The sequence below is a fragment of the Podarcis gaigeae genome, assembly GCF_964106915.1.
Source record: "Podarcis gaigeae genome assembly, chromosome: 15".
In the NCBI taxonomy this organism is placed as follows: Eukaryota; Metazoa; Chordata; class Lepidosauria; order Squamata; family Lacertidae; genus Podarcis; species Podarcis gaigeae.
The window spans coordinates 1,528,138-1,555,444 of NC_139692.1; the positions used below are offsets into that span (position 1 = coordinate 1,528,138).

A 27,307-nucleotide genomic window follows, 5' to 3' on the forward strand; every position below is an offset into this window, starting at 1 on the left:
AGTCTTGGAGCCTCCTCTCCGATTCCCCCATCTGCCCCCCTTCTCCACTGGTGTTACGCTGATTTCCTTCCCCAGCAGATGGGCTGCCTCTCTCCCTACTGGGACCCTCTCCGGCATCACTCTGGAGCCTTCCCTCTGCCTCTGGCTCCAATGGCAGTTCCCTGACAAGAAGGCTCTTGGTTAATTACCGTATTTTTCCTTCTATAACACGCATATTTTTTCTTCTAAAAAGGAAGGGGAAATGTCTGTGCGTGTTATAGAGCGAATGTGTGGTCCCTGGAGCCGAAAAATCATGCAAAAATCAAATCGCGGCGCTGCACGCTGCACGGAGAAGCGAAACCTGAAAAGAGGAAGCGGCTGCTTTCCTGCATTCTGCCTCAGGGTCTTACTGCCCACCCTTCTCTGTTTCATTGCTGTGTTTGCTGAAACGGAACAAAGAGCAGGGAAAGCCCCTCCCCTCCAGGCAAGCTCCGGTGCTGCTGGGGGAGAGGGAGAGAGAGGGGGAAGGGAGAGAGAGAGGGGGGAGGGGGAGGGAGAGAGAGAGGGGGGAGGGAGAGAGAGAGGGGGAGGGAGGGAGAGAGAGAGAGAGAGATGGCTGGCTTGGGTGGGGGGAAACTTTTGCCTTTCTTTCCTCCCTCCCGTTAAATCCCTCTCCTGCATTCTTAGCCAGCTGCTTCTCTGCACACCCCTCTAATGTCCCTTCTTTGTTTTTCCTTCGCTCCCCACTTAAAATGTGGTTACAAAGCATGGATCCTCAGGATCTTTGCATTGGGTCACCCCAAATTCACCATCAGATCACATAGCATGTCCATGGCTACAGCCTGCACCAAAAGAATCACGCACCCACTGTTGCCTGGGGCTGCAATGGTGCAAAAATGTGGTTACAAAGCATGGATCCACAGGGATTCTCAGGATTTTGGCATTGGGTCACCCCAAATTCACCATCAGATCACATAGCATGTCCATGGCTACAGCCTGCCCCCCCAAAATCACGCACCCACTGTTGCCTGGGGCTGCAATGGTGCAAAAACGTGGTTACAAACCATGGATCCACATGGATCCTCAGGATCTTTGCATTGGGTCAGCCCAAATTCACCATCAGAGCACATAGCATGTCCATGGCTACAGCCTGCCCCCCCAAAATCACGCACCCACTGTTGTCTGGGGCTGCAATGGTGCAAAAACGTGGTTACAAACCATGGATGCACAGGGATTCTCAGGATTTTTGCATTGTGTCAGCCCAAATTCACCATCAGATCACATGTCTGTGGCCACAGCATGAAGCACAAAAATGATACATCCACAGTTTCATTCAGAATGTTTTTTTCCTTGTTTTCCTCCTCTAAAAACGATGTGCGTGTTATGGTCAGGTGCGTGTTATAGAGCGAAAAATACGGTATATAATTCTTGCTTGCTCAGTTCTGTGTTACTTTTGTGCTGCTGAAATTTGTTAAACAGGTTAGATACTGTAATTTTATTTCCACATATCTTCAAGCTTTTGTTTTTATTCCAGTTTTAATACTGTTTGTTAGCTACCTTGAGTCTCCTTGATGAAATAAGTAATTAATTAAACAAGCCTATTTTATAGGGTCTGACCATCCTGTTGTATGAAAAATGACACTCTAGTAGTGCTCTTGCACATCTCCTGTTAATTTTAGTGCGCTTGCTCAACAGAACTCCCAGGAGACGCATCCCCTGAGTTCATCAGAGGGACTGGACATGTCTTGAGCCCAGCCTGGCCCTGTTCAACAGCCAGGTCTTTCCAACTGGAAGCAGCTGTGTTTCAGAGTTAGGGAGTGTGATTCAGCTGCATCCTGTCTAATGTGCTCTGCAGTGGGAATTGCAGTGTCAAATAGGCATCTCATACAACTTCCTGGGGATGGAGGAAATAAGCCTAGGTGCTAGAAAGGATTTTAAAGATGCCTTTAAATACGTCCTTCAAGAAGCTGTACAAGGTGATAGGTGGCTCTTGATATATGGTTACAAAAGTGGAGCTAATAAAGGCGAACCCACTTGTACATTCTTTGCATTTGGCAATTGTGTTATTTGCCCCACATGTTGGAATAAGATGCCACCCTTTTGTCACAGGGGGCCATCACTCCAGGGGTCACCAAGCTGGGTCAGAAAAGGAGGGGGAAGGTGGTGGAGATGCTGAGTAGGAGCTGTGCTGCTTCCAACAAATCACTATGAATTTGGGATGCAATTGGTCCATTTTGGGAGCTGGGCACCAAGAGGCCTCTTTCTGCCTGCTTTCACTCACTGACTGCAGATGTTTCCATTCCGTGCGCCAAGGATCCTCATGTGTCACATTCCAGGATTGCTTTGCCACATAGCCTTTATTCCCATTGTATGATTTTGCTCTGTGCAAAGTTCTGGCTGATGGTTGTCTCTTTGTTCCCTCAAGGAACTTTTAAATGGCAAAGCAAATGCAGAGTCTGCTGATCACCCCAGTGTGTTCGCTGTCCCCAGGATGCCTGTGTGGAGACAAGGCATGCTTTTTCGATATACACTTCTAACACAAAGAACACGACACACTCCTTTATCCATTGTGGCTTCCGTGCACCACCCTCTTTGGATTAGGTCTTAGAGTTTCCTTCCATGCACCTGTCTGCATGGGCACTATGTTTGGGAATATCTTATTAGGTAAAATTATTTGAAAGAGAAAATTAGCAGAATAAAGCATGCAAACATGCTTTTGCAGATATTAAATATTTTATGTATCCAGATTTGAAACCGGCAGCCCAGCTGGATTAGTTAAGGAATCCTGCTTCACCCTCAGTTGCCAAGGGAGAGTTGAGAGGTTTTAAGTGTAGGGAATGGCACCTGTGAGCATCAGGCTCACCAGCAGCCTCCTCCAGTGGGTTGTGAGCTCAGGCAAAGCTTAGACTTCTGAGATTGGCCCACCAGAGTTACACAGACATGCTTCCAGTCTTAAAATGACACAACTTGTAGATTGGGAGGGGGGGGAGAGCAAATGGGAACATGTGTTATTTTGATTACAGAATTCAGTGTTGCTGATTGCAGAATGTGGACCTTTGCATACACACTCTGAACTTTGAGTCCTCTGGTATCAGTTGCCTAGAGTGGGGAAGTGTCCCTGAATTGGGCTATGGGAGGAGGGAACTGAGTCCAGGTTCTCTCCCAGGGAGCAGGGCTTGTTATCCATTTCTTTCAGCTAGACCATATGGTTTTGATACTTTGTGTGGCAAATGAATAGGAGGTTATTTGAGTATCCCTTGGCTGTATGAGCTCAGATTGGCTCAGCAGCATGTGTGTGCAGAGAGAAAAATAGGAGGGTGTACTAGAAAGGGAATTTGCAAAAGAAGTTCGAGGTTAAAACAATTTGTGTAGTAATTTTTTTAAAAAAGATCTCTAAGACATGCAGCAGTCTTTCTGGGAGCCAGATGTTCAAACACTGTAGCTGCCAGCAGAGCCAGTGAGCTGATGGGGTACTCAGGCACTATCAGTCATGGCAGCTGCCTCCCTGCATGCACTGTGCTCTCATATAAAGGCAGATGAGAAGGATGGGTCTGTGGCATTCTTTCGAAGGTGTAGCTTTGCTGAAGCGAAAGTTTTATTCCTCACCTCATCCTGAGGGTTGGAAGAACCAAGCTCTCAAAAGGAGAGAGCAAATATTACCCCCAGATTAGCTACTCCACACACCCTCCACACACACACCATCTGATGATAAAGCCAATTCATCCCAGTCTTTGAGACCTTGAGCTATATTGTCTACATTCCTTGCATCCCTGATGATATTGCTCAGGATAGCATTCCTTATCTGGAATGTCTACATTGAGGAAAAACTACCAGCATTGATTTTTATTTTTGAAAAACACTTTGGGTTGTGGAAATAAGATTTAGAAGTTGTTGGCAGGCCATTGTGCAGTCCCGGGAACCTGAAACTGAAGCTCCACTGCTCTGCAGAGCCTGAAATTGCCTTGGTTGTCGTGATGAAGGAGGAGGAGGAGGACAGGGGGAGTGTAAATTTAATAATTATCCCGAATCTCTCTGCAGCATTTGATAATGGTATCAAAGTATCCTTCTGGGCAGGTTGGGAATTGGTGGCGGGAGGCTATAGCATTTATATTTTCCAGTGGTCTGTCTTATTAGATCCATCTTAAAATGGAGGTGGTAGGGGGGAAAGCAAATCTGGACAATGCATTCTGTAGCAAGTGGTCTTAATCTAGGGCAGAGCTTTCCAAACTGTTTGCCGCACCACATTAGTGAATTGGCTGCAGTGTGTAGGTGTGTCACGCAAACGTTCCTCCCGGGGCTGGAAAAGGGTTAGTTTACATGTCTAAAAAGTATGTCACCAACATGAAAAAGTTTGGAAAGCTCTGATCTAGGGAGAAGTGAGTTCAGATATCTGCTCAGGTTGTAGGGTTGTTGTGAGAGTCCAAGGTACATGTCTGCTGCCCTGAATTTCTTTGAAGACGGCAAGACACAAATGATTGGATGGCTTAGTTGAAAACCCAACCTACCAGAGCACCCAGCAGTTGAAACTAGGGTAGAACTCTGGGGTAGAACTCAACATTGCCACTGGCCATAGTACACTGCCCCAGAGAACAAATGGAAGCAGTATTATTAGACAGCATGTTTAAAATAAAGCTAGTACAATTCTTAAGCAACAAGTGTGCCTTCATTTATTTCTCTGTAAATAGTAGTTGTGTTTTTTAAAGTGCTTTTCAGAATTCAGGGAAAATGCCTGGACTTTGGTCAAGATCCCAACACTATGGAACCCTCCCCAAACATACAGGACTTAAACTATATCCCTTAAAGCAAGTCTCTGAAATAAATACTAAAGTAATAAAAAAACCCTACCTAATGTGACATATAGTAGTGTGGTTTCCTTGAAGATGCAGGACACAAGATCATGGTTTCATCCTTTTTTATATGAGTGCTATTCACTGGACAGAGAGGAGTTGTAATTGATACATACAATATGCCTGGATTTCAGTAAAGCATTTTATACCACACAATATTAATGTTACTATTTAAACAGGGAAACGAGATCCAGGCCCTACAGAAACTAACTAAAGGTAAAATGACAATAGTTTTGTGCTATAAGCAAGTTTTAAAGTTAGAAAGAATTAACTAGTTTAAGTTCAGTAGGGACTGGTCCCAGGACTACTTTATTTACATTTTAGCAAACAGTCTGTGGACGGAAGTAGAAGTGTGTTGATGAAATCTGGAAAAACAAAATTTAGAAAATATTTTAATACAATAAAGACCTAGGAATTCTGCAAGGAAAAGCAGATGACCTCATGAACTAGAGTCATAGAAATGGAATGAAATGGAATAGTATAAACTGTAAGGTCATGCATTTGGGGATTAATCATGCATTTTTTTCTTACTGGTTAGAGACTGCTGGGAGCAGCAGAAGGAGGACGGAGATCTGCAGATCCTGGTTGATCACAGGATGCCTGAGCCACAAATGTGATACAGCTGCAAAAAAGCCAGTTCCGTTAATTAAGGTTTTTGGTGCTCTTCTTTTGAAGCTGTATCACATTCTATTAATGGGACGAAGATATTAGTAATACATTTCTTCAGGCTTTATTTTGGAATTCTCTTATCCAAAAGTAGCATGGAGAGTTATCAGATGCTGCTTCAAGCAAAAGACAGAAACAGATTGCGATATTCAGGGACTTTGCAGGGGTCTTGGGGGAATTAAAGTCTGACCAGTTTACAGCTGTCGCATTCTACTCCTGACTTGCATGTGCACTGTTTGCACTGCTCAGTGTGCATGCTAGTAGATGCTTCCTGTTGTCTTTTATCAGTGTTGGTTTATTACAATTTGCTGCCAAGATGATTGTATATCAAACATCATTATTTACTAAGAAGAAGAAAGAAGAAGAAAGTGAGGTACATTTTACCACATGTGGTGGACTTGCAGAGTAACTCAGGGATTTTGGGAGATGATACATAATGAAATGTTTTTTGAAGAGGACTCTCCCCAAAAGACCAGAAGCTTTTCTTTTAGGGATAACTGGATCAGATGGAGCAAAGGAATTTGTTTCTATATGCAACTACGGCAGCGAGAGTACTATGCGCCCAAATGGCAGGAGGGAATGGAAATTGATGGAATATGCTGAATTAGCAGGTTTAAAAAGTAAAATCAGAGAACAAGACAAAAGTCTTCAAGGCTGGGGTTTTGATGAGGTGCTCTTCAGTGGGCTTCTGCTGTTTTCTGCAAGTCTGATATATTGAAAAAATTCAATCTCAACAAATTAAACAAATTGGCTGTGTACACAGATAAACAAATACCTGTGCCCTTGCCTACAATGGAGCTCAGGTTTCTGGAACTGAGGGAGGATGGAGAAGTACTAGCTGAGGGAGCACACAGTACAAATACACCCCATTGAACACTAGTGTGAATGTGGAACAGTGAGAAAGTGTTCAGTTGAAAGTGCTTGTCTGGTTGAACATGCACAAAAGTGCAAATGGAAAGGACAGATCTTCAGCATAGGTAAAGGTAAAGGGACCCCTGACCATTAGGTCCAGTCGTGACTAACTCTGGGGTTGCGGCGCTCATCTCACTTTACTGGCCGAGGAAGCCAGTGTACAGCTTCCGGGTCATGTGGCTAGCATGACTAAGCCGCTTCTGCTGAACCAGAGCAGCGCATGGAAACGCCGTTTACCTTCCCGCCGGAGTGGTACCTATTTATCTACTTGCACTTTGACATGCTTTCGAACTGCTAGGTTGGCAGGAGCAGGGACCGAGCAACAGGAGCTCACCCCGTCGCAGGGATTCGAACTGCCGACCTTCTGATCGGCAAGTCCTAGGCTCTGTGGTTTAACCCACAGCACCACATGCGTCCTGATCTTCAGCATAGATGAACTATATAAATTAAGACAATCAAACCCTTTCTAATGGCTATTCGGCACAGAACTGCTCTTGTATTTCAATTTTTTAAAAAAGTTAAAGGTGCACAGCCGCAACCGCCCTCATGCTTCCAATGACACACTATATATAGGGCAGGTTTGTGCAAAACTGGGATCATAGAATTGTAGAGTTGGAAGGGACCATGAGGGTCATCTAGTGCAGCCCCCTGCAGTGCAGGAAATCTTTTGCCCAACATGGACCTCGAACCCACAACCCTGAGATTAAGTATCACATGCTCTACTGACTGAGCTATCCCAGAACAGTCCAGTGTGTGCATAACCTCAGTTACACTAGGGGGAAAACCCTCAAAAACACATTGTCTTTGCCTCAATAAACTGTTTATAATGTGCATTTGAGGTCTTTTGTTTCCTGCTTTCCCATACTGGTCCCCTTCCCCTTGGTGACCGTGGTGTTTCTCACACAAATCACATGCAAAGCGGGCGAATGTGTCCTGCTTTCCCATCCATTAAAAAAACCCACACATTCCTTCAAGGTCTAGACAAAGCAACCAGAACTGGACTTCTTCCTCACAAGTTCTCTCTCTCTCCACCCCCCACAGTTGCCTTTTTAGGAGACATTGCCTTGGATGAAGAAGACCTCAAGATGTTCCAGGTGGATCGGGTTGTGGATCTCACACGGCACACCATTGAGAGAACTGCCACTAACTCCTCAGGTACAGTTGCACATCTCCCTACAGCAAGGACTCAGACAATGCACACACAGAGACAAACCCGTGTTTCTGGTAGCAAATGAGCAGTCTTATTGTACTGGAACTTGGATAGCATGTCTTGACACACGGTCCGGGGTAAAATCTGATTCTCAGTACTAGTTTGGATTACTCATCACTTGTACAGTTTCGCTTCAGTTCTCACTTTCAAGTTTTTAGCTATTCTCAGTCTGGTTCTTTAGCTTTTCAAAAATAATAGTAATGTTTACGGTCATTATAATGGTTTCAGAACTGACTGAAAACTCTGTGAACTGGTAATTGCCCATTGAAGTAGGCATCTTGCCTCAGGGTTACTGACTGTTCAAGCGAGGAAGAGGAGGTGAGGGACCCCCATCTCCCACCCACATGATGATGATGATGATGATGAAGGTGATGGTGATGCCCTGCCCAGCTGGCTGGGTTTTCCCAGCCACTCTGGGCAGCTTACACCCACCAGTTACTGTCAATTATTGTCAGCTAGCTTGCATATTAACATTTTATATTGTTAAGCAAAGGAGTGACCCACCACACTCTCCAAAACCCTAACCCACACCTATTGTTCAGGGTGTGCTTAAGATTCCCCTTCCCCACACCCATGCAGGGAACTTTGGCACACTTCTAGCACTGATCTATCAACACATGTTATACCTTCACATCTGTTTAGGCCGCATGGTCCCCATGAGTCTCATTGAAAGCAACAAATATATGCACAACGGTCCCAGCCGCTTCTACAAAAGAGACTCCAAAGTGGCATAGAGTATCCTACATGTTGACCCATTATTAGGCTGCCCTACTGTGTGCATAAAACAGCTGCTGGGTAGGATGACCATATAGGCCTAGCAGGGCCCAGGTTGACCCTGTTTATTTGTATTTCAAATTTAACCAGAATTTTTAGATATAGCAGAATTGTAACTGAACTGGACTGTGCAATTTTCATTACGCAGATTATTTCTGAACCACCGTGAAAGAATTTCTAAAGTTTTCTATAGTCTCACCACATGTATTTCAAAAATGTATCTGCTACACTTGCAACAGGTGAGTTGCACAGGATGGAAAATGTTGTGACGTGGGGTTTGTGATTTCAGCTCTCTTGACATAATATGCTGGAGACAGTTCTCTAGTAACACTTCTTTATTAAAGCAAACGAGACTGAGACTTGAGGAGGGGAGAGCTACATTTATAGGGACAGGGAACAAGCTAGAAAGGATACATTTTGGAGGGAACAATATCAGGCAATCACAGTCCTGCCTTTTGGAGGACATCCAAATACAGCAGCTTAAATGAACCAATAGTAGCTGTACCCTCTGGAACCAAAAGGCAGTTACTTTACCCTAATGCAATACAGACAATAATAATGCAGATATAAAATCCTTTGACTCAATACACAACACCCCTCCCCCCCCTAGTGAGCACAGCAGACGTAATCTCTCAGGTACTGTGGGGTCCTACAACTTCTACTTGATCTCCTGACAACAGGTGTTGCCGGTTCTGGATTGAGTGTCACCTGTGGTAGAGGGGCTGCTATAGGGGTTTCGTCAGGAACAGATGGAGTCCCAGACATCTCAGGGTCCCCTACCTGTACCTCGTCATCCTGAGGACCAGCAGACCCTGGTTCATTTGCTGAGGCCCCTGGTGACTGCACCTCTGGGCCATTTTCACCCTGGCCTTGTAGCTCTGCGTCGTTAGCCAGGGATGAATTATCAGACTCCTCTCTGCTGAGCGCCCGGCGCCTCAGCTGATCTATATGTCTCTTCCAAACTTGCCCATTTTCCAAGGTCACATAATAGGACACAGGTCCACTAGCCCGGGTGACCACACCACCCACCCACCGCGAACCTCGTGAATAGTTCCTCACCCAGACCAGATCTTCAGGGGCGAGATACCTTGTTGTGTCAGTCTCAGCCTGGGGGGTTGCTCTTGCATTACGGTTTGGCATTTTATCCGGGTGGACATAATCCAGCACCGTTACCAGTCTTCTACCCAAGAGCAGCTCAGCTGGCGACTTGCCCGTTGCAGTACATGGCGTCGCATGCTGCAAAAATAACATTCGCGCGATGCAAGCTGACCAGTTACCCTCCATTAAGCGCGCAATGGATTCTTTGGCTGTTCTTACCATGCGCTCCGCCTGCCCATTGGAGGATGGGTGAAAGGGCGCGGATGTGACCCCTCTTATGAAGTTATCAGCCAAGAATGCCCTGAATTCTTGGGATACAAAAGCTGCCCCATTATCTGATACAATGGTCTCAGGTAACCCGTGGGTTGCAAACAGCTGCCTCAACACCTTGATTACGGCAGCTGATGCCATGCTAGGGACCATCGCCACTTCTAACCATTTGGAATATGCATCAACGATAACCAAAAAGACCTTCCCCTGGAATGGCCCAGCAAAATCTAAGTGCAGCCGGCTCCAGGGAGATCTGGACTGCTCCCACCAGTGAACTGGTGCTCTGGCCACTTCTGGCCGCACCTCTTGGCATGCCTTGCATGTTCGTACCCATTGTTCTATGTTCTGGTCCATTCCAGGCCACCACACATAACATCGGGCTAGCGACTTCATCCTGACCATTCCCGGGTGTCCCATGTGAAGCGTCTCAAGAACCCTGTTTCTCAGTGGTGCTGGGATGATCACCCTATCTCCCCACAGGAGACAACCCTTATGCATGGATAACTCGTGCTGCCTTGTCGCATAAGGCCTGAATTTGTCTTCATGCGGACCACCTGGCCACCCCCTCCCCACCCAGGTGAGCACACGGGAGAGAACAGCATCTTTCCTCGTTTTCTCAGCTATATCAGTAGCCGTTACAGGAGCCCCCGGAAGTGTTTCCAGCATCATTATGTGCTCCGCTGGAGCAGGATCCTCATTGCTCCCGCCAGGAAGAGGCAATCGACTCAGCGCATCAGCGTGGCACAACCGCTTCCCCGGCACATGGGTCAAGGTGTACTGGAACCTGTTCAGGAATATAGACCAACGCAACATTCTGGGGGAGAGAATTTGTGGCGTTTGTTTGTTCGGGTTGAACAACCCTAACAGTGGTTTGTGGTCCGTTTCAATGGAGAAATGGCGACCGTACACATAATCATGGAACTTTTTGATTCCTGCCACAATTGCAAGTGCCTCTTTGTCAATTTGAGCATAGTTGCGCTCCGTGGCCGACAACGTACGGGAATAGAAAGAGATGGGCTTTTCCGACCCATCAGGTTCCCTATGACTCAGCACCGCCCCCAGACCGTATTGAGAGGCATCACATGCCAGGACCAGCGGCTTCGACTCATCATAATGAGCAAGGACGCTCCTGCTACTCAGCATTCCTCGCAAGGAGTCAAAAGCCTTCTGCTGCTCCTGCCCCCATCGCCACACATTCTTTTTCTGCAACAGTCTATGTAATGGTTCAGCTACCGAAGCTTTATGGGGTAAGAACGAATGATAAAAGTTAATAAGTCCCAGGAATGACTGCAACTCCGTCTTGTTCTGTGGTCGTGGTGCCTCGATGATGGCCTTAACCTTAGCATCTGTGGGGTGGATGCCTGATGCATCAATTTTAAACCCCAAGAAATCCACAGTTGGCACCCCAAAACTGCATTTTTCCTTTTTTAGTTGCAATCCCACCTCCTTGAACTTGAGCAACACTGCACGGACACGCGCAACCAGTTCCTGTGGGTCTTTTCCAGCAATCAAAACGTCATCAAAAAATGGCAAGACCCCCGGCAGACCTCTTAACAGGCGTTCCATGAGCCCTTGAAAAATCCCTGGGGCCACACAAACTCCAAATTGTAATCTGTTAACTCTGAACGCCCCTTTATGTGTGACAATAGTCTGTGCTTTAGCTGATTGTGGGGTTACTGGCAGCTGTTGGTAAGCTTGTGCCAGGTCAATTTTGGCGAACACCTTGCCCCCAGCCAGTTTAGCCAACAGATGTGATACGACTGGAATGGGGTATGAGTTTCCCCTGAGTGCCTTATTGATAGTACATTTGTAATCAGCACAGATCCTGACTTCCCCATTTGCTTTAAGGGGCGTGACGATTGGAGTCTCCCACTTAGCGGAGTCCACGGGTGAGAGAACTCCCTGCTTGACCAATTTATCCAGCTCTGCTTCGATCTTGGGTTGCAGTGCAAATGGCACTCGCCTTGGTTTGAGTCGGATTGGGGCCACCCCAGGGTCCAATTCGAAGTCAACTGGGGGCCCTTTATAACAACCCAGTTTTCCATTAAAGAGACCAGCAAATTCTTTGCATAATGCCTCACTCATCTCAGGGCAGGTTTGGATTGAATTAAGCCCTGATATACTCAGTCCCAGGGCGGGGAACCAGTCAGTGCCCTTCGCAATCACCAGTTTGAGTACCGCCTGTTTGTCCCGGAACTGTACTCTCACGGCACACATTCCCATGACATGGATGCGGCCCGCTGAGTATGACTGCAAAGTTGCCGGGAAGGGCTCCAGAGGGGGCAACTTACCTCTGGGGAAGAATGTCCTCGCGGTCTGGTCCGACACGATAGTGAATCCAGATCCGGAGTCCACCTCCATGTCGCACAGCTGACCCTCAATCTTCACCTTGACGTGTGCCTTGCCTTGCGCTGGAAACTGCACGACCCTCCCGTTGATCTCCGTTACGTAGTAGCAGTCCTGTAGAACGTGGGTTGCTGTGGGCGATCTGCGATGCTCCAGTCTAGGTGCTCCTGTCGCTCCCAACGCCGCCGATCTACAGACCCTGGCGATGTGACCTGTCTTCCCGCACGTCCGGCACATAGCATCCCGGAAACGACAACTCTTCCGCTCATGGTTCCCGCCACAACCAGGGCACCTGCCTCGGTGATCTTTGTGCAGTGCAGGCCTGATGCACTGACTCGACCCCACGGACTGGGCTCTGGCTCGAAGTAGCCTCTAGCTCGTCCATGGCATGCGCAACTTCTATCTGTGGCTTAGGGGCCCTGCGACTGGCATCAAGCTCCTCTCTTTCATAATTCTCCGTGGCAGTGGCCTCCTTCAAGGCTGAAGCAAAGGTAACCTCTTCTTTAGCCACGATGCGTCTTCTGGCTTTCTTGCTGCTCAGACCACCGATAAAACGATCCAAGAGAGTCTCTTCCAGATCTTGGAAGTCGCAGTGCTGAGCGAGCTTCCGCAGTTCAGCTAGAAATGCAGATACAGACTCCCCAGCACGCTGCTGCCTCTTATGAAACTCCATCCACCGGGCCATCTTGGTCTCAGTAGGCGCCAAGTGGCTTGTTAGGCAGGCAAGAATATCTTTGAGAGATGTCTCACTTAGCTTCGCTGGAGCAAGCAATGCCTTGGCCAGCGTGAAGATCTCAGGCCCACAGTAGCTCAGGAATGTGGCCCTTCTTTTGCTGGCATCGGTGATCCCTTGAGCCACTGCGAAGAACTCGAAGCGTTCGATGTAGTCTTCCCACGTGTGGGACTCTGATGGCTGGAAGGGCTCCAATACCCTTGGACTCTCCATTGTCCTGTGGGCAGGGTCGTCTTCTCAGCTGGCCAGTGAGTCTTGTTTTAGCTTCAATCCGGACTCTGAGGCAGGGCTGCGTTAACCGCTCCTCAGCATTCCGGATCCCACCTTCGTCGCCAGTTGTTGTGACGTGGGGTTTGTGATTTCAGCTCTCTTGACATAATATGCTGGAGACAGTTCTCTAGCAACACTTCTTTATTAAAGCAAACAAGACTGAGACTTGAGGAGGGGAGAGCTACATTTATAGGGACAGGGAACAAGCTAGAAAGGATACATTTTGGAGGGAACAATATCAGGCAATCACAGTCCTGCCTTTTGGAGGAAACCAGTAAGACAGAGGATCCAAATACAGCAGCTTAAATGAACCAATAGTAGCTGTACCCTCTGGAACCAAAAGGCAGTTACTTTACCCTAATGCAATACAGACAATAATAATACAGATATAAAATCCTTTGACTCAATACACAACAGAAAATATGGTTTTGTTTTTGTTGCGTTAAAACCCATTTTGCAAATGGTATCTAATTCATTTCCTTTTGGGGACAGTCTAGAAAAAAAACTTTGCTACTTGATTCTGCTGATTGTTCAAACTAACCCTTTTTCCAGAAGGCAGAACTCAGGAGGCCTTTCCTGTGAATTCAGTAGTTGACAGCTGGGATGTGCTTTGTGATGCTCCATTTCCAAACCTGATTTCTGTTTCTTCCATTCTGTAGACTCATTTTAGTTTTCACTGTAGTCTTAGCTAAAGGATTTCTAAAATGAGACTGAATGGAGATGAGGAAAGTCAGTGCAGCAAAGATAAAGAAAGTGTTATAGCGTTGCATTATATTCATCATGCTTCTGTTGCAAGTCAAGGGTCAGGAGACCACTGTTAGCTCAGCTGCTGTTACTTTGGGAGAGCCTGGAAGAGGGTGCAGCCAGCCTGGCTCAGGTCCATGGATAATATTGACAGGATCCAGGTTCATCAGGCACAGGACAAAGGTAACTGGGTTCACATGGGTCTGCTTCTCAGCCATCCTCAAGAACACCCATGTAACTGTCTACATTTCTTTAGCAGAGAGGGAACAATTGGAAGATTTATTACCCAGGGTGGTTTTTTAAATGAAATCTCCTTGACAGTGACATTTGTTTAACTGTGGGATAATCTCCTCAAGAGAAAGGGATGAAAGACTGGAGGATGTTATATAGGCAGCAACATTATTTAATTCCAACAAAATTGCTCACTAAAAACATAAGCTATTCAGGTATTGGGGTTTGTTTTTTACCCCCCCCCCCCGAATTTTAGAGTGTATCTGAAGAAAGTGCCCAGAGTTTCAGTCAAATCTGGCACACCTGGATTTTGTTATTTGACTTGGAATGTTGGTTGGCAACTCACTATTTTGTCCTCATTTGGGAGGACCAAAATGTGACCGTGAAGCCTCCGTGGGCGTTGTGTCCTTTCTGGTGCAGATTGGGCCCTCTCCATCACCCAGCCCCACTTTTCATGGCAAAGAGGCAGTGAAAAGGACCTGGTTCATGTTGTGAGGAGTGCAGGGAGGCCTTGGGTACTCCTTGCTCATGTTTGGCATGTACAAAGCCTAGCTTTGAGTTTCTCCTTGCCAGATCACTGGGCCCTCCTCCATGGGCCTTTGGGGTAGGTTCTCCTGCCAGGTAATAGGCTTTCTATAGGCTGTGGCGGCAGCTTGACTGATAGAGAGCATTCCAGACAATTTGGAGATAAAGATCTTGGCATAAACCCTTGCACTTCTTCTGCTCTTGTGTTAACAAAACCAGCCAAAGCTTTGGAGGGAAAACTGCTTTTTCACAGTCAAATATGCATTGCATCTGAATAAACTAGCCATGTCTTGCAGCTGCCCTAATACCATCCACTAGAAGAAAAAGATGCAATGGCCTGTTTTCTTGACATGACAGCAGGCAAAACAGTTTAAGCAACCAACCTGCCTTCTGCCACCTGGGTTTTCCATGGCTTCATACCTATAATAATAATAATAATAATAATAATAATAATAATAATAATAACAACAATTTATTATTTATACCCCGCCCATCTGGCTGGGTTTCCCCAGCCACTCTGGGCAGCATCCAACAAAACACTATAATACAATAACCTATTAAACATTAAACACTTCCCTAAAAAGGGCTGCCTTCAGATGTCTTCTAAAAGTTTGGTAGTTATTTTTCTCTTTGACATCTGGCGGGAGGTCGTTCCACAGGGCAGGTGCCACTACCGAGAAGGCCCTCTGCCTGGTTCGCTGTAACTTGGCTTCTCGCAGTGAGGGAACCACCAGAAGGCCCTCGGCGCTGGACTCAGTATCTGGGCAGAACAATGGAGGTGGAGACGCTCCTTCAGGAATACTGGACCGAGGCTGTTTAGGGCTTTAAAGGTCAGCACCAACACTTTGAATTGTGCTCGGAAACGTACTGGGAGCCAATGTAGGTCTTTCAAGACCAGTGTTATATGGTCTCGGTGGCCGCTCCCAGTCACCAGTCTAGCTGCCGCATTCTGGATTAGTTGTAGTTTCTGGGTCACCTTCAAAGGTAGCCCCACATAGAGCGCATGGCAGTAGTCCAAGCGAGAGATAACCAGAGCATGCACCACTCTGGTGAGACAGTCTGCGGGCAGAGAGTGTCTCAGCCTGCGTACCAGATGGAGCTGGTAAACAGCTGCCCTGGACACAGAATTGACCTGCACCTTCATGGACAGCTGTGAGTCCAGAATGACTCCCAGGCTGCACACCTGGTCCTTCAGGGGCACAGTTACTCCATTCAGGACCAGGGAGTCCTCCACACCCGCCCGTCTCCTGTCCCCCCAAAACAGTACTTCTGTCTCAGTCTGTTAGCCGCCATCCATCCTCCAACCACCTCCAGACACTCACACAGGACCTCGACCTTCACTGGTTCCGATTTGAAGACCACAATAAATACCTAACCTACAAAAATGGGAAATGGCTGTATAAGACACACCAAGGAGTCAGCATTTTTGGACAAAGAGTGGTTTAAGAAAATGCATAGGATTCAATTTGTGTGGTAAGAGTTGTGATGTCACTAGCTATCTAATAAATTACTAAGAGACTTGGTGGTGGTGGCAGAAGCAGTGATGCTCAAGAAGCTTTGGGCAATGATTGGCTTGCCTGCCTTTCTGTCACAGAGGGGCTGGGCCGTGAAAGGCCTCCCTAGCAGTGGCTGGTTGAGTGGAGCAAAGAGAAACCCTCAAGAGAAGAGGCAGGAGCCTGTGGGGCAAACTAGATGTGGCACCGTTCAAGCTTGTTTGCATATATAGCAGGTGTGGTAAGTAGTGGCCCATCTTGTCTTGCCCCCTGAAAACAAATTTGGAGGAAAAAGGAGTGTCTCAGGAGAATGAGGAGAAAGCAAAAAGTGGGATTCTGAGGGGGGATAAGGAGAAGTAGGAGAGAAAATGAACTCGGAAGGAAAAACTGAAGTTCACTGATTGATATGAAATAACAGCCCAATCTTTAATCTAGTGTCGCAGCCTACCTTGGCAGGCAGCAGGGGTCTTTAGACACATGAAAAATGGCATTAGACTATTGGTTGATAAGGAATGTAGTGCCAGCTCCAAGTTTTGGTGGGCCCTTTGGCAAGACACTCTCAAGGACCCCCAGCATGACCCCCCCCCCCGTGGGTCTAGTTATTCTTTGCCATTAGCCGCAGAGCTTGCTGATGCTCATCTTCCTCATCACTGTTTGCCAGACAGAGAACCAATGAGCAAGCAAGTGGCATCATCTACTGTCTGCACGCATCACTTTTTTTCTGGACCAGAGGGAAAGGAAGGTAAACAAGTAGTGAGAGGGTTAGTGGTTTCTTTCACTCAACAGGACTTCCATCGTGGTTAACTGAGATCTGCATCTTAATAGAAGCAAAGCAGTTCAATGCACTTAATCCCAGGCAGCCATTGAGACTTCCGGTTTGGTCAGCCATGGTTGGCTTGCTGTTGGTTACATCTTTGCCATTTCGCATGGGATATTTTGAGGATGAAATGTGAGTAATCATCCTTCCAGCCCCGCCCCCCGGCCGGGTGGGCAGCTTCACCCACAGATCGCCCAACACCTGGCCCCAATCTGGTAGGAATGAGGGGGCAGGGGGCGCTGGGTGGAAAACACCATGCGTCTCTTCAGCAACTCTCCAAAGTCGCCGTCATGAGCGAGCAAACTCCTGATGATAATTTAAGATGATAATTCGGACTTACCGTAATTAACAGGCATGCTCTGAGTGAGTTATTAACTGTGTGGGAAAGACTTATGAACTTGCAATTAATTCTGATGGACTGTTAAGAGTGGAAGATGGGAATTGAGGCTCCTAGGTAAAGTACAGACTTATCAGTTCTGGTATGAGACAAAACGGAAGGGTTTGGACATATGCCTGAAACAATTGGCAGAAAGCCAGATTTCCTCCATTTTGGGATGTGTTGTATTGGATAACAACTGGCATGAAGAAGCAAAAGTGAAAGACACAGAAGAAAATAAACACCCACACAGAAACATACTGTTTTGATATAACTCGCTTGCTGGACGAACTAAGAGGCTGTGAAAACGAACGAAGGATTAACATCGGATTGATTTATGGGAACCACCTGGACTAATTAAGAAAGCAGCACAAATGTGAGATGATGGCAATCCTCCGACCTCAGAGCGTGGGAAGTCAAACAATGATTTATGATTTGGCTTAATATTTGGACTGTTTGATTATTTTATAATTTGGAATGTCTTTAATGTGGCATTTATTGGATTGTTAAATTGGAAAACTTAATAAATATTATTTAAAATAATAATAAAAAATAAAACATAGGCAGCTATTTGGGAGGAATAGGGAGGTCACTCAAGCTTATCTTTCTCGTGGGGCTTGCGTTCCAGTTCTGCCCTGAAGTCAATGAACAAAAGTTGGGTGAGGTGATCTCCCTGCACAAAATGGGAAAGAGCTGTGCTCATGAACCTCTTTATTGTCTCCATCAAAGGGAACAGTTCAAACAGCACCAGTATGAGACCCGGGAGGCAGCAGAGGAGGCGATGGAAGCAGGGGCGGGGGCAGCCTCGAAGCCGCCGGGCCGCCACATCCCGCCTTGAGCGGGTGTGGCCAGATGGAGTCATTCCTTATGTGATCAGTGGAAATTTCAGTGGTAAGTTTTACACACTGTGAAACTGTGATTCTCCCCTAAAATGCAGAGATGAAGAAGAGCAAACTGCTAGGCCTACAGCATGATTCTGGTGAGACAGAGATATTGTGGAGAGATTGCCAGATTGCTCTGCACTGCATATTTTGTGAAGCCTACTATTCCGCCTGAAACAAAACATGAAAAATAGACTAACTGGCTTCTCTTACATTTCAGGAGAGAACCTCGTACTCTCAGGTTAATGCTCATTTACTCCATCAGTCTTCCCTAACCTGGTACCATCCAGATGTTTGGAACTATAACTCCTGTCCGTTCCAGCCAGTTGGGGGCACTGCACTAGGAAGGGCTGTGCTAGACTTGAGAGCTATGCCAGGCAGCTTGAGAAGAGCATTCTTGGTACAAAATGGATTATAACCATCCTACAGAATGTGCTTTTGATTGATTAAGTAGTGTGGAATAAGGATGACTTGGGGATTATGTTGTGTGTGCACAAGAAAACACCTGAACTCAGCACTTATTAGCGTGCAGTGTGTGCATGCCACTACAAAGGAATATGCAAGGGAAATCCCCTATGTCTGAATTCTAGTAGAAATGCCACATACTTCAGTCTGTAGCTCCCATGTCAATCTGTATTCAGATATCTGATTATCTTAATGATTTAGGTAATTGAGATTGCATTAAAATAAATAATTGCCCCATACCTTAACTGAGTAATCAATTCTCAACAAACTGGATTGGCAAGAATGTGCCAGTGAAAGTCTCTGAGAACTGAACTGAGAACTCCATTCTTGACAGAAACCCTACAATGTTATGTGCTGTAGGGAAAAGAATGCTGCTAGTAGGAGAAGCTTTGCAGAGCATATGAATCCCGTTTTCCCTCCTCCAGGAACTCAGTGTGCTGCATATTGAATGCAAAAAAAACCAGCAGGCCTTACTCCAGAAGTGGGGGTTCTCCAGTAATGAGTCTTTAAGGGCACCTCTGAGTGTTGCTCCAGCCTTTCTCAAAAAAATCTGCATGCGACAAATTGTGCTTCATTCTCCCTTAGAAGGCCTTGCAGCTGATGCCTTTCCTGTTCTCCTTCCACTCATTGCCCAGCTCTTTGCATCTTAGAAATCACAGAACCCTCACCCTCATATAATCATAGAGTTGGAAGAGACCACAAGGGCCATCCTGTCCAACCCCCTGCCAAGCAGGAAACACCATCAGAGCACTCCTGACATATGGTTGTCAAGCCTCTGCTTAAAGACCTCCAAAGAAGGAGACTCCACCACACTCCTTGGCAGCAAATTCCACTGTCGAACAGCTCTTACTGTCAGGAAGTTCTTCCTAATGTTTAGGTGGAATCTTCTTTCTTGTAGTTTGGATCCATTGCTCCGTGTCCGCTTCTCTGGAGCAGCAGAAAACAACCTTTCTACCTCCTCTATGTGACATCCTTTTATATATTTGAACATGGCTATCATATCACCCCTTAACCTCCTCTTCTCCAGGCTAAACATGCCCAGCTCCCTTAGCCGTTCCTCATAAGGCATCGTTTCCAGGCCTTTGACCATTTTGGTTGCCCTCCTCTGGACACGTTCCAGTTTGTCAGTGTCCTTCTTGAACTGTGGTGCCCAGAACTGGACACAGTACTCCAGGTGACGTCTGACCAGAGCAGAATACAGTGGCAGTATTACTTCCCTTGATCTAGATGCTATACTCCTATTGATGCAGCCCAGAATTGCATTGGCTTTTTTAGCTCCCGCGTCACACTGTTGGCTCATGTCAAGTTTGTGGTCAACCAAGACTCCTAGATCCTTTTCACATGTACTGCTCTCAAGCCAGGTGTCACACATCTTGTATTTGTGCTTCTCGGGGTTTTTTTTTGCCCAAGTGCAATACATTTCTCCCTGTTAAAATTCATCTTGTTTGTTTTGGCCCAGTTCTCTAATCTGTCAAGGTCGTTTTGAAGTGTGATCCTGTCCTCTGGGGTTACTCTGCTGCATTTTTCTTTATTACCCCAGTGTTTTTTTTACAGTAACCCCTCCAAGCTTAATGTTCAGTATATGTTGAATAAATGCCATATGCTGCCATTTATAAGTGTTTGGCAGACTCTTGTCCTGATCATGTGATTAAGTCTGTTTGCAGGTGAGCAGTTGAAGTATAGATGAGCTATGAAGTCTCCATCTTAAATACTACCTCAGCCACAAGACTTTATAATTGAGTCCATCATCCAAGTCGTTGATAAAGATGTTGAAAAAGACCGGGCCCAAGACAGAACCCTGTGGCACCCCACTAGTCACTCTTCTCCAGGATGAAGAGGAACCATTGATGAGCACCCTTTGGGTTCGGTCAGTCAGCCAGTTACAAATCCACTGAGTGGTAGCATAGTCAAGACCGCATTTTACCAGCTTCTTTACAAGAATATCATGGGGCACCTTGTCAAATGCCTTGCTGAAATCAAGGTAGGCTACATCCACTGCGTTCCCTTCATCTACCAGGCTTGTAATTCTGTCAAAAAACGAGATCAGGTTAGCCTGACATGACATTTTTCAGAAATCCATGCTGACTATTGGTGATCACAGCATTCCTTTCTAGGTGCTCACAGACTGTTTGCTTAATGATCTGCTGCAGAATCTTCCCTGGTATAGATGTCAGACTGACTGGGCGGTAATTATTTGGGTCCTCTCTTTTCCCCTTTTTGAAAATAGGGATGGCATTTGCCCTCCTCCAGTCTGCCGGGACTTCGCCTGTTCTCCAGGAATTCTCAAAGATGACTGCCAGTGGTTCTGAGATCACATCTGCCAGTTCTTTTAATACTCTTGGATGCAGTTCATCTGGCCCTGGAGACTTGAATACATCTAGACTAGCCAAGTATTCTTGTACTATCTCCTTAGTTATTCTGGGCTGTGTTTCCTCTGCTGAATCATTTCCTCCAAATTCTTCAGGTCGGGCATTGTTTTCTTTATCGGAGAAGACTGAGGCAAAGAAGGCATTGAGGAGTTCAGCCCTTTCTGTGTCCCCTGTTTGCATTTCACCGTCTTCTCCTCTGAGTGACCCCACGGTTTCTTTGGTCTTCCTTTTGCTACGAACATACCCATAAAAGCCTTTTTTGTTGCTTTTAACCTCTCTAGCAAGCCTGAGTTCATTCTGTGCTTTAGCTTTTCTGACTTTGTGTCTACACGTGCTGGCTATTTGTTTGAATTCCTCTTTGGTGGTTTCCCCCCTTTTCCATTTTTTGTACACATCCTTTTTAAATCTTAACTCAGTTAAAAGTTCTTTAGATAGCCACCCTGGCTTCTTTAGGCACCTTCCATGTTTCCGTCTCATTGGTATTGCCTGAAGTTGTGCTTTTACTATCTCCCTCTTAACAAACTCCCAGCCATCATGAACTCCCTTTCCTTTTAGTATTACTGTCCATGGGATCTCACCCAGCACTTCCCTAAGTTTTAGGAAGTCGGCTTTCTTAAAGTCAAGAAATTGAGTCCTAGTATGCTTGGCTGCTCCTTTCCGCTGTATAGTAAACTTCAGAAGAGCATGATCACTCGCGTCTAATGATCCTTCCACTTCTACCTCACTAACCAGGTCATCAACATTGGTTAGGACCAGATCTAAAATGGCTGTTCCTCTTGTTGCTTCTCCCACTTTGTGGACAATGAAGTTGTCTGCAAGGCCAGTGAGGAATCTGTTTGACCTTATGCTCTTGGCTGAGTTTGACATCCAACAAATATCCGGGTAATTGAAGTCCCCCATTACTACTATCTCCCTTCCTTTTGCATGCTTGGCCATCTGTTCCAGGAAGGCATCATCTATGTCCTCCGTTTGGCTTGGGGATCTATAGTAAACTCCCACAATGAGGTCACTGTTATTCTTCTCTCCCTTAATTTTGACCCAAATGCTCTCACTTTGGCTTTGAGGTTCTAAATCTTGGATCTCTTCACAGGTATACACATCCCTGACATATAACGCCACTCCTCCTCCTTTCTTGTCTGGTCTGCTTCTCTGAAATAGATTGTATCCCTCCATTATTACATTCCAATCGTGGGACTTATCCCACCAGGTTTCAGTGATGCCTATTGTGTCATATTTAGTTTGCTGTACCAAGACCTCAAGCTCATCTTGTTTATTTCCCATGCTTTGCGCATTAGTGTACAGACATTGAAGTCCATTAATCATTCCCCTGTGTCTCTTATTTAAGGATTTTTTCCTCCCACCACTAGGTCTGCGTGCTGTTTGCTCCATTTGGTCTATGACATTTGGATGATCATCTTCATCAATTGATAGACTCCTACCTTCAAGAGCACTATCTCCCTCCCTCACATTAGTCAGTTTAAAGCCCTCTTGATGAGGTTTCTGGGATTTTTGGCAAAAACATTCCTCCCAACCATTGTGAGGTGCAGCCCATCGCTTGCCAGAAGTCCATCTTTAAGAAACTGCAGTCCGTGATCTAAGAATCCAAACCGTTCCTGTTTACACCATTTGCGAAGCCAGTTGTTATCTTCCACTATTTTCCCCTCTCTCCCTGGGCCACATCGTTCAACTGGGAGGACCCTCACTCCTCTCCAAGATGAACCACTGAAAGGGAAAGCAGGTGATGTAGGTGAGGCCATCTGAGGCAGCTTGGGGCCACAACAGACGCTTGCCTGTCTAGACCATTCTCAAACTTGGGTCTCTAGCTGTTGTTGGACTACAGACTCAGCTAGACCGGTAAAGAAAAAGTGATTTATATGCAATGTATGTTTGATATAAGATTGTGCCACAAGATAGTGACATGGAGTTCCCGTTCTCTACCTCTTTTCCTTATTTAAATTTACAACGCTTTAAATAGAAACGCTTCTTTGATGTGTCTAGATCCAGCGCACAACTGCCATCATCCCTGGCCACTGGTCCTGCTGGCCAGGGATGCTGGGAATTGTAATCTAACAACACCTGGAGTCCCAGGCTTGAGAAACAGTGATCTAGATTCTAGGTTCAAGTATGGGCATCATGTTGAGCAGCTTCACTGATGGCTATTGCTCTGTTTTGGTGCCCTGTTAGTTGTAATCCAATTGCCTCATCTCCTTAGTGATCTGAACAAAAAGCACTTGGATGTTCTGTTGCTAAATTCCAGGCTATGAAGTAAGAAATTTATTGTCCAGTTTTAACCAGGGGTTTCTCTTATGCCTTGGAAGCTCAATCCTCAGTTTAAGACAGGCCTGCAAGCTAGGGAGAGTGAGGATGGGTTTTCATCAGCCACTTTCATACCAACAGAGTAGCTACCAAGCCAAGATGGATAAAAAGCAACAACATGCCAATCAATACCATTGGATCTAAAATTAATAAATCATATGTTTTGAAATTAAAGCCATCTATGAATATTTAACACCAAGTTCCACATGAACATGCGGTGCATTGGGACAAGAGAAAACTCCCTTCGTTGCTCCACTACCAAGACGGACACCTCTCTGCACTGGACCAAATTCAACTCATTTTTTTATTCACTCATCTTAGTCTCTCTCTTTAAAAAAACCCCAGATACAGACAAATTTAAATTTCCATTAAACGTTAAAGCCTATACTTAGAATCTCTGAAAACTGGATTGTGATCATTTTTCTAGCTTCTAATGTTAAGCATCATATGTGGCAACCAGCAGGGCAAACTCCAAAATTAGGGGTTCTCTGGCAAATAGGTCATATATTTTATATTTTTCGTTAATTTGTTTTTATTAGTAGCTCTCTTCTGGACTCAGAAATTAGCAAACCATCACTGACACTCACATCCAGGAAGTAATAGTGCCACTGTATTCTGCTCTGGTCAGACCTCACCTGGAGTACTGTGTCCAGTTCTGGGCACCACAGTTCAAGAAGGACACTGACAAACTGGAACGTGTCCAGAGGAGGGCAACCAAAATGGTCAAAGGCCTGGAAACGATGCCCTATGAGGAACGGCTAAGGGAGCTGGGCATGTTTAGCCTGGAGAAGAGGAGGTTAAGGGGTGATATGATAGCCAGGTTCAAATATATAAAAGGATGTCACATAGAGGAGGGAGAAAGGTTGTTTTCTGCTGCTCCAGAGAAGCGGACATGGAGCAATGGATCCAAACTACAAGAAAGAAGATTCCACCTAAACATTAGGAAGAACTTCCTGACAGTAAGAGCTGTTCGACAGTGGAATTTGCTGCCAAGGAGTGTGGTGGAGTCTCCTTCTTTGGAGGTCTTTAAGCAGAGGCTTGACAACCATATGTCAGGAGTGCTCTGATGGTGTTTCCTGCTTGGCAGGGGGTTGGACTCAATGGCCCTTGTGGTCTCTTCCAACTCTATGATTCTATGATTCTATGTCATCTGCATCTCAACAGAAGCATCTGCAGGGCCTACGCAGATGACTTTGTTTTCTGTTTTTATGTTTTGCAATGTGTGCAGTTCTGAAATAATATTGATGGCTCTGCCAACAAACAGCATGGGCAGTTTTCTTTCCATCTTGTGGGGAACATGGCTAAGTCCCCTCTGAGACCTGCCCCCTCTAATCCTGAGTCTGGTGATGTGACCTTGCCCTTTCCTGTTCAGATGCTAGAGAGCAGTCCTGAGTTCCACTCCCCTCTGGTTAAGACCTGCACTTCCTCCTACAGCACCATTGCAATTGTCATATGGTGTCTCATATACTCCACATGCTCATCTTGACAATTTTTCAATTGCTCACACAGCTCAGAGTGAGGACTATAGACATCTTCCCTCTCTAGTCAGCTTTGGGCCTCTCTCTGTTTCCTGTAGGGAGCCAGCGAGCCGTCTTTCGGCAGGCCATGCGCCACTGGGAGAAGCACACCTGTGTCACCTTCTTGGAACGGAATGATGAAGACAGCTACATTGTGTTTACCTTTAGACCTTGTGGGTAAGCCAGAGACAGAACTTCTCAACATCTGAAGTCGCATGGATCAGTCCCCAGCAGCATGTCTTTCCCTTGGTCCAGTTCTTCCTTCTCCTGGGAAGGGAACGGGGGTGAGGAGAGGAGCATGATTTTACCTTCTAAAGACCCTTCTCCTTCTCACGGTGGAAAAAGCAAAGTTTGTACTTGTGTTTCTTGCTGAGACGTTCTTGGCCTATTTGCAAGTGAATTTGGCAATTGTTTTCCTCACAGGTGCTGTTCCTATGTGGGGCGCAGAGGAGGAGGACCACAGGCCATCTCCATTGGGAAAAACTGTGACAAGTTTGGCATTGTGGTGCATGAGCTGGGCCATGTCATTGGTTTTTGGCATGAGCACACACGCCCAGACAGAGATGAGCACGTGTCCATTATCCGTGAAAACATCCAACCAGGTAAAAGTGCCCATTTTCTCCCTGTTCTTCTAGTCTTCATCCCAACAAAGCAAAGTAATGTAAAGCAAGCATGAGCATGAGCAGTCCACCAAAAGATGCTTGTCTGGTGGAACATGGGAGTTCTGTCCTTAGTCCCACTGTTCTTTCTTCATCCATTCACGACTCACCTTGTCATCTGACCAGTGTTCTCCTTCTCTGCTGCTGTTTTGCCCCATATTGCCCACACACACACACACACACACACACACACACACACACACACTGTATCTACCTATGCAGTGCTTACATATTCTCCTTCTGAGAGCACTGTGCCCAGCACATTGGACAAACTTAGAAAATGGCAGAGCCTGGGACAGGCTGGCAAATGTGTACCTCAAATTTCACTGCTGAACTTGTACAGAGTCAAAAACAGTGAAGCATATAGCTCAGTCAGCATCACTGAGCAGCCTAAGCCAAGGCACTGCTCTAATCGCTACCGCTGGATAGCAGTTCTGTGTGAGCAGGAGACCTGGGAGATGCTAGTACATGAGAGACAGATATTTGCTCCTTGCCCAGCTTAGCCTAGTCTGCTTTTCTCATGCTTCTACCTCCTGCTGTTTCCGCAGGGCAGGAGTATAACTTCTTGAAGATGGAGTATGAAGAGGTGGAATCTTTGGGAGAGACGTACGATTTTGACAGCATAATGCACTATGCCAGGAACACCTTCTCCAAGTGAGAGTCCAAGATGCTATTACTTCTTACATTCATTCAGCCCATATGCACTGACACGCAGGCGCACCTGGCTCTTCTTTCAGGTGAAGGCCACACCCTGGGGGAAAGGTTTCCTGGTTTCATTCGCAAGCCTCAGAATGAGCCCAAGAGGCTGAGAAGGATTTTAAAGACCCAGTGTGGTGTAGTGGTTCAGAGCGCTAGTCTCGTAATCTGGGGAACCGGGTTTGCGTCTCCGCTCCTCCACCTGCAGCTGCTGGGTGACCTTGGGCCAGTCACACTTCTCTGAAGTCTCTCAGCCCCACTCACCTCACAGAGTGTTTGTTGTGGGGGAGGAAGGAAAGGAGATTGTGAGCCGCTTTGAGACTCCTTAGGGCAGTGATAAAGCAGGATATCAAATCCAAACTCCTCCTCCTCTTCTTCTTCTTCTTCTTCTTCTTCTTCTTCTTCTTCTTCTTCAACCCCTTTCATCAAGAGTAGGAAATCCATATCTGAACCATTCTCAGGAGTGACTCCAGCTGTTTGGAGGCCTAAAGTTTAGCCCTTGTTCTGATTGCTCCTATCTGCCCCCCTGGCTACTTTTCCCTCCAATTGATGTCCCCAAGAACAGCCATTTGCCAGCTCTAGTGTGGATTCGCCATGTCTTGCCCACTCAGATTTTGCAGGGGCTCCACATGATCCGTGTGTAATCTTCCCAGGTTTTCTTAGTGCTGCTTACTTGCTTTTTCTTACCATAGAAAGTTTGTCTCTTTTGAGATGGATGAAAGAGTACCACATTCTCCACAGGTGTAGCTGCCCCTAGTAGAACTCTGCTGCTGCTGCTGCTGCTGTTGTTGTTTTAAAAGGAGGTGTTTTTTTAATGGCCAGTGATGTATTTGGCAGGTGAACCTCTCACAGCTCAACACACATTCACCATAAACTTTTTGGGCAGACACCATTTTATAATCTCATTATTATTATTTAAATCAATCTCTACATTATCACTAAAACTTGTTAAGTGAAAGAGGGTTATGGTGCTGTAACATATAATGCTAATTTTTTTTAAAAAATGAGGAGACTCCTTCCTGGTCACCACCTCCTGAAATTCCCCCCCCCAAAAAAAATAACTGCTCAGGTGACCAGCATCTTCCTGCTCCCCCCACCAGCAGCTGTGTGATG

General features: G+C 46.1%; 1 protein-coding gene across 3 annotated transcripts in view; it reads left to right on the forward strand.

Annotated features, from left to right (window-relative positions):
- The window catches only part of BMP1 (bone morphogenetic protein 1), a 162,226-nt gene that overhangs the window by 56,014 nt on the left and 78,905 nt on the right, over positions 1-27,307 (forward strand). For 2 of the 3 annotated variants that reach the window (XR_014558116.1, XM_083713470.1), the window contains exons 2-6: positions 7,446-7,559; positions 18,021-18,182; positions 24,899-25,016; positions 25,263-25,441; positions 26,047-26,152. Coding sequence is in view for 2 of the 3 variants with exons in the window: in XM_083713470.1 (XP_083569596.1) it covers positions 7,446-7,559; positions 18,021-18,182; positions 24,899-25,016; positions 25,263-25,441; positions 26,047-26,152 (679 nt within the window). In the remaining variant the exon portion in view is untranslated. Of the gene's footprint in view, positions 1-7,445; positions 7,560-8,536; positions 8,628-18,020; positions 18,183-24,898; positions 25,017-25,262; positions 25,442-26,046; positions 26,153-27,307 lie in introns of those variants that run through there. The other variant, XM_083713471.1, reaches the window with a different exon arrangement.